Source organism: Eurytemora carolleeae, unplaced genomic scaffold (assembly GCF_000591075.1).
Source record: "Eurytemora carolleeae unplaced genomic scaffold, Eaff_2.0 scaffold320, whole genome shotgun sequence".
NCBI lineage: Eukaryota > Metazoa > Arthropoda > Copepoda > Calanoida > Temoridae > Eurytemora > Eurytemora carolleeae.
The window spans coordinates 4949-12970 of record NW_019396551.1 but is presented as its reverse complement, the minus strand read 5'-3'; the positions used below and the strand labels follow the sequence as shown (position 1 = coordinate 12970).

Below are 8022 nucleotides of genomic sequence, written 5' to 3'. Positions count from 1 at the left end.
GAACGGATAGAGGATTGAAGGTGAACGGATAGAGGATTGAAGGTGAACGGATAGAGGATTGAATGTGAATGGATAGAGGATTGAAGGTGATCGGATAGAGGATTAAAGGTGAACGGATAGAGGATTGAAGGTGAATGGATAGATGATTGAAGGTGAACGGATAGATAGGATTGAAGGTGAATGGATAGAGGACTGAAGGTGAACGGATAGAGGATTGAATGTGAACGGATAGAGGATTGAAGGTGAATGGATAGAGGATTGAAGGTGAACGGATAGAGGATTGAAGGTGAATGGATAGAGGATTGAAAGTGAACGGATAGAGGATTGAAGGTGAATGGATAGAAGATTGAATGTGAATGGAATAGAAGATTGAAGGTGAATGGATAGAGGATTGAAGGTGAACGGATAGAAGATTGAATGTGAATGGAGTAGAAGATTGAAGGTGAATGGATAGAGGATTGAAGTTGAATGGATAGAGGATTGAAGGTGAACGGATAGAGGATTGAAGGTGAACGGATAGAGGATTGAATGTGAATGTATAGAGGATTGAAGGTGAATGGATAGAGGATTGAAGGTGAACGGTTTGAGGATTGAAGGTGAATGGATAGAGGATTGAAAGTGAACGGATAGAGGATTGAAGGTGATTGGATAGAGGATTGAAGGTGAACGGATAGAGGATTGAAGGTGAACGGATAGAGGATTGAATGTGAATGGATAGAGGATTGAAGGTGAACGGATAGAGGATTAAAGGTGAACGGATAGAGGATTGAAGGTGAACGGATAGAGGATTGAAGGTGAACGGATAGAGGATTGAAAGTGAACGGATAGAGGATTGAAGGTGAATGGATAGAGGATTGAAGGTGAATGGATAGAGGATTGAAGGTGAACGGATAGAGGATTGAAGGTGAATGTTTGGAAAATTTAATTTATTTAAGGAATGTAAACAGAGAGTGCGGGTGAATGGAGAACTGGAGGGTGGGAGGCAGGGAGAGAGGAAGGTAAGAATGGTTTGATGGAGGTTTGATGTAGTTAGGGAGGAGGGCAGGTGTGAGGGTCAGGAGGGAAGGGAGGAGGTTGGTAGGAAATAGGGGTTTTAGGATTAGTGAAGGAATAGGAGAAGGAGCACAGGAGGATATGAAGGGAGTTAGGAGGGTAGGAGGGTAGGAGGGTAGAAGGGTAGGAGGGTTACATATATATACATGGTGTCACACAAAACTGATGTTTATATCAACCAAGGGATTACAAGTTTCCCATATTTTGTTCTCTGTAAGAAAAAAAAATCAGTATTCCAAAGAAGAAATCAAAACTTTAAATATGTCACCGACAAAATTATCTGGATAAGATATTTTACCGCTGAAAAAAATATTAAAATGAACAAAACGTTCCCTTGAGTTTTATTAAACACCCAAATTTATATGTTTCTCGTAGAAAATCAGAAAATTGCCGCCATTTTGGGGATTTTGTTTTAAAAAGTATTAAATCATTTTAACCGTGAAGTTCCTTGAGGAAATAATCTAAAAATTTTCCGCGTTTCCGAGAACCAGTCCGGACTATTAGCGTCCTCCTAAAATATATTGATATAGTCTGGACTATAGCGTCATCCTGGAATATATTGATATAGTCCGGACTATTAGCGTCCTTCTAAAATATATTGATATAGTCTGGACTATAGCGTCATCCTGGAATATATTGCTATAGTCCGGACTATTAGCGTCCTTCTAAAATATATTGATATAGTCCGGACTAATAGCGTCCTCCTAAAATATATTGATATTGTCCGGACAATAGCGTCCTCCTAGAATGTTGATATAGTCCGGACTATTAGCGTCCTCCTAAAATAAATTGATATAGTCCGGACTATTAGCGTTCTCCTACAATATATAGATATAGTCCGGACTATTAGCATTCTCCTAGAATATATTGATATAGTACGGACTATTAGCGTTCTTCAAGATATATAGTGATATAGTCCGGACTATTAGCGTCCTCCTAAAATATATTGATAAAGTCCGGAGTATTAGCGTCCTCCTAAAATATATAGATATAGTCCGGACTATTAGCGGCCTCCTAAAATATATTGATATAGTCCGGACTATTAGCGTCCTCCTGATATATATAGATATAGTGCGGACTATTAGCGTCCTCCTAAAATATATTGATATAGTCCGGACTATTAGCGTTCTCCTAGAATATATTGATATAGTCCGGACTATTAGAGTTCTCCTAGAATATATTGGTATAGTCCGGACTATTAGCGTCCTCCTAACATTTATTGATATAGTCCGGACTATTAGCGTCCTCCTAAAATATATTGATATAATGCGGACTATTAGCGTCCTCCTAAAATATATTGATATAGTCCGGACTATTAGCGTCCTCCTAAAATATATAGATATAGTCCGGACTATTAGCGTCCTCCTAAAATATATTGATATAGTCCGGACTATTAGCGTCCTCCTAAAATATATTGATATAGTCCGGACTATTAGCGTCCTCTTAAAATATATAGATATAATCCGGACTTTTAGTGTCCTCCTGAAATGTATAAATATAGTCCGGACTATAATCGTCCTCCGAAATTATTTAAATATATTCCGGACTTAACTCGTCCTCCGAAAATATAAAGATATATTCCAAACTATAAGTGTCCTCCTGAAATATATAAATATAGTCTGGACTATAAGCGTCCTCCTAAAATATATAGATATAGTCCGGACTATAATCGTCCTGCGAAAATATATAGATATATTCCGGACTAAGTGTCCTCCTGAAATATATAAATATAGTCCGGACTATTAGCGTCCTCCTGGTATATATAGATATAGTCCGGACTATATTCGTTATCCGAAAATATATAGATATATTCCGGACTATAAGTGTCCTCCTGAAATATATAAATATAGTCCGGACTATAATTAGCGTCCTCCTGATATATATAGATATAGTTCGGACTATAAGCGTCCTCCTAAAATATATAGATATAGTCCGGACTATTAGCGTCCTCCTAAAATATATAGATGTAGTCCGGACTATTAGAGTCCTCCTAAAATATATAGATATAGTCTGGGCTATTAGCGTCCTCCTGATATATATAGATTTAGTTTAAATAAATTGATATAGTCCGGACTATTAGCGTCTTCCTAAAATATATAGATATAGTCCGGACTGTTAGCGTCCTTCTTATATGTATATATTTAAGTAAGTTATTTTTAAAGTTTAAGAAATATTAGTTAAGTAGCTAGAGCAATTGTTATTAAGACATATTTTTAATTCTTGCTAATTTCTGGAAAATTTGTTAAGATTTGTTGTCTTTATAAGTTATGAAAAAAGCTAATATATTTTATTATGCATATTCAAGTGTACGGAAATGAACTTTTAAGAAAACCCCATACTCCATAGCCACGGCAGCAGAGTTGGAGTGAGCAGTCTAAATTTCTGCATTTTCCTCAGAATTTTTACAAAATCCTTGAATTGTTCCAATGTATCAATTAAAAAAGACATTTAAACAAAGAGAGTTGTTTCAGGATTGATAAGATGTGTCAGTATGGGTGCTAAAAAGACCTATTTTCGCTGGAGTTAAGTCCTTAATCTTCAGGGACTATCATTGTTTCTTTGCTATAGACTTGAAGCTGAAGGGGCGTATAGAGGGGTAACAGGGGTGAACTAGAGGGCCAAAAATTAGAGGGGGGAGGGGTAGGTTAATTTGATCAAAGTATGGCACAGGTCAAAAACAGTGATAAAACTGATATGATTTTATCTGAGAAATATTAAAATTTCAAGAATTCATTTAAAGAACATCACATTATTACATATGATAGAATTGCACACCTTCAACAAATATTTGTCCCCTCCCCCCCCCCCCCCATTGAAAATATAATTGGTCCAAGGGATTTATGGGGGAGGGGGATAACATCATTACAGAACTTGGTAAATGGTAGGAGACTGAGTAAACGTAAGCTGATGATTACTGGTAGAGAGAAGGAACTGAAACCATGCATGCATGTTGATATGAAAATTAGAAGGAGGAAATCAAGCTTACTCTTGGGTTGAGGGGGAAGGAGATTGGGGGGAATGGAGATAGGGGGAATTTTAGAGAGGGATGATGATGGGGGGGGATGATGTATTCATTTTTCATATTCAAAAGAAAAATCTTGGTGGGTGGGGACACTGGGACACTGTACACGTGAGGCTAGGGTTAATACGGGGATAATTAGTCAAATAATAGTGGGTGGGCACAGGTGAAGTCAACATGTTAATATGTTTGTGACCAACAGGGTTAAATGATATTAATAGACATTAATGAATCAGCTTTCATAGAGAAATTTTAAAGGACGTGGAAAGGGGATCGGAATGGAATTAGGGGGGGGGGAGGTTGAAAAAAGTATGGAAAAAATATAAAAATAAGTTTGAGTGTGGCAGGGATTATTAGATCTAAGAAAAGTCTTTTTTATTTTAAGATTTGTATATACTGTGACTCAATATGACAGCACTGTTGAAAACGAACTTGTTAAAATAATTGTTTTTCAGATAAAAATGTTGCAAAGTTTAAGAAAAACAAACTTTAACAAAATACAATTTTGAAATATTTAAAGATTTTAAAAAATGAACCACGCGATTAATAACAACCCGACAAATATGTCATAATAGAATAAAAACAACCCCCATCGGCTACAGGGTGTCCCATGAAACATGACAGTTGGTTAAAATAAAATGTCTTCTTCTATAATTTGCTCAGAGAATAATGAGCCATAGTATATCCCAGTCATATCATCGTAATATTGATTTCAAAGTAAACCATCCTTGAGTAAAAGTTATTTTTAACAAATCTGCAAAAATGAAAAAGTCTTTAATTTCTAATAGAGTTTGTGGAAGAAGGTATTCAAAACCATTCCCCAACTGTCATGTTTCGTGGTACACTCTGTATCTCTCTTAAGAGTAAATTTTGCAACAAACTCTATGTTTGGACTGAACGGTTTAAACACTATACAGTGGTCGGCGTTTATATCAAAATAATAAAGACGACTTTCCAATTTAAGATTTGAATTCTAACAAACTTTTTTTAAACGACAAAGTTACTTGTAAACAAAGAGAATTTACAACTTCTCTTTGTTTCCATGTTCATGTCTATCCATGGTGTCAAAATTCGTCTTCATTGCATTGATACATACGACGATGACTGTAATAAAAAAAAAAAACTCCGAAAATGAAGCAATACATGAGGGAATTAAGGATTCTAGGCCAGGGTACAAAAGTAAAGAAAATTAAAAGGGAGGCAATTCTGGGAAGGCAAAGAGGGGGGAAGGAAAATCGGGAGGTGGAGGGAAAAAGAGAAGGGTAGAAATGAGGGGGAAGGATTTAGGGGGGGGGGCAGCGCAATTATTCACGGAATTTTAACCGTTTCAAACTACTGCTTGCAAATTGGAAGAGTTTTGCACATATACATATAATTAACATTAAGAGCTCGCTCAATTATTGTTCTAATTTCGCAAAATATTTAATTTTGGAGTTTTGACTAATTTAAAAAAGGTTTAAAGTTAAAACTTTCTCTTCCTTTAGATTGAAAAATAAAGTTTGTAAAGGGGATAATATTTATATACTAATACTAACAAGGTTCCCTGTAAAGGGGTTGTTTATATAATATTTATATACTAATACTAACAAGGTTCCCTGTAAAGGGGTTGTTTATATAATATTTATATACTAATACTAACAAGGTTCCCTGTAAAGAGGTGTTTATATAATATTTATATACTAATACTACCAAGTTTCCCTGTAAAGAGGTGTTTATATAATATTTATATACTAATACTAACAAGGTTCCCTGTAAAGGGTTGTTTATATAATATTTATTTACTAATACTAACAAGGTTCCCTGTAAAGGGGTTGTTTTATAATAGTTATATTTTTGAAATTTTATAATTTCCTATCCATTACATGACAATAAGTGTTTTTGCGTCTTTTTTCCAATTTAAAATAATTTGCGGATTTTCTTAAATTTATATACGCACATTTTTTCCTGAAACTATACTTATTTGATCTGTTTAAGATTTAATGTGTGTTAAAATAATATATTCCCGCCTTTTTTGTTTTTCTACACATCTAATTTTGAGTAAATAACAGTTTCGCGGATCTTTTTTAAAGATTACCTTTAAAACAAATAAAAAATTTCATACATATTTGTCAAATATGAGATTACCAAACAATATGTTTTATTATATGCAAAATCTCGCTAGTCACCCGTTTTTTTACTCATCCTGTATATATAAAAAAGTAACAATCACTGTTTCTTTGTATTTCCGATCAAAACTCTTGAACCACTTGACCAATTTGCCATAAATTTTGATTTGGGAAATTGTTTCCTAATCCGAGCCGGTACAATTATCTCCTAGTACCGACTACTCTATTAAAATTAATTTATTTGTACCGGTAAGTCTAGTGTACCCACTAACCAATGTGTATTGAACCTAGCACGTATTATGCATGAAATATAGGTTTTTTCATACCTACTTGATTTACTCACTTGTTAACCTGATGGTTTGGAACTAGATGGACCGGAGAGTCTTGAGGTCCATCCTCCAGGGCCAGCTGTAGTCCAGACATACTCTCCTCGTCCACCATGGTCCCTGGACTTAACCTAGACGATATCTTTATAGTCCCTAGGGCCTAGACCTATCCTATACAATATCATTTTAGTCCCTAATCCTAACCTTTACAATATCTTTAGAGTCCCTGGACCTATCCTATAAGATTTCATTTTAGTCTCTAGACCTAACCTAGACGGTATCATTATAGTCCCTGGACCTATCCTATAAGATGTATTTTAGCACCCAAGACCTAACCTTTACGTTATCTTCATAGTCCCTGGACCTAACCTAGACGGTATCATTATAGTCCCTGGACCTATCCTATAAGATGTGTTTTAGCACCCTAGACATAACCTTTACATTATCTTTATAGTCCCTGGACCTAAGCTAGACGGTACCATTTTGGTGCCTGGACCTATCCTATATGATATGTTTTAGCACCCTAGACCTAACCTTTACGTTATCTTCATAGTCCCTGGACCTAACCTAGACGGTATCATTAAAGTCCCCGGACCTATCCTATATGATATGTTTTAGCACCCTAGACTTAACCTTTACGTTATCTTCATAGTCCCTGGACCTAACCTAGACGGTATCATTATAGTCCCTGGACCTATCCTATATGATATGTTTTAGCACCCTAGACATAACCTTTACATTATCTTTATAGTCCCTGGACCTAAGCTAGACGGTACCATTTTGGTCCCTGGACCTATCCTAGATACAATATATTTTTATAGCCCTAGACTCTGTATCTTTGTACTCCAATACAATTGTTACCTGTTACCTCCACTTTACACTATTCTAACTGTATAATTGTTACCCCGTACCTCCACTGTACACTACTCCTGTACATACCTGGTTCCTCCCTCCACTTTACACTACTCCTGTACAATTGTTACCTGGTACCTCCACTGTACAATACTACTGTACAGGCTGGTACCTCCACTGTACAATACTACTGTACAGGCTGGTACCTCCACTGCTGCCACTGCTGCCACTGCTGATGAACTACTGCTGTACAGGCTTGTACCTTCACTGTGCAATACTACTGTACATACCTGGCACCTTCACCGTACACTACTTCTGTACATACCTGGTACCTCCACCGTACATTACTCCTGTACATACCTGGTACCTCCACTGTACACTACTACTGTACAGGCTGGTTAGCCTATGTCCTCTGTATGACCGGAAAATCACCTGAAAATAAAAGATCTAATTATTTTTTTTAAAAAATTCATTAGAAAAACAGCAGTCCAGATTGCAAAATTCTAAATAAAGATTTTTCAGCATTTTCAATATTTCGAGCAGAATATCATGGGATCCCTAACACTAATTTAGAAATAAGGTAAACCAGGTGTAAAGCAATAATAGTAAGGATAAACAATATATATAGGAGTAGCAGAGCAGGTTGTAGAGTGTAGAAGAATAAACA

The 8022-nt window shown here is 36.0% G+C and overlaps 1 protein-coding gene across 3 annotated transcripts in view; it reads right to left on the bottom strand.

The window, feature by feature from the left end:
* LOC111705348 (sodium-dependent dopamine transporter) overlaps positions 1–7813 on the bottom strand; it is a 26381-nt gene extending 18568 nt beyond the window's left edge. Inside the window, exons 1-3 of one of the 3 annotated variants that reach the window (XM_023477853.1) lie at positions 7716–7813; positions 6521–6634; positions 1501–1564 (exon numbers count right to left, since the gene is read on the bottom strand). In XM_023477853.1, coding sequence (XP_023333621.1) covers positions 1501–1564; positions 6521–6618 — 162 coding nt within the window. In that variant the 5' untranslated portion in view covers positions 6619–6634; positions 7716–7813. Of the gene's footprint in view, positions 1–1500; positions 1565–6520; positions 6635–7486; positions 7543–7715 lie in introns of those variants that run through there. The other 2 variants (XM_023477854.1, XM_023477855.1) reach the window with 2 other exon arrangements.
* Between the last annotated feature and the right edge of the window lie 209 nt (positions 7814–8022).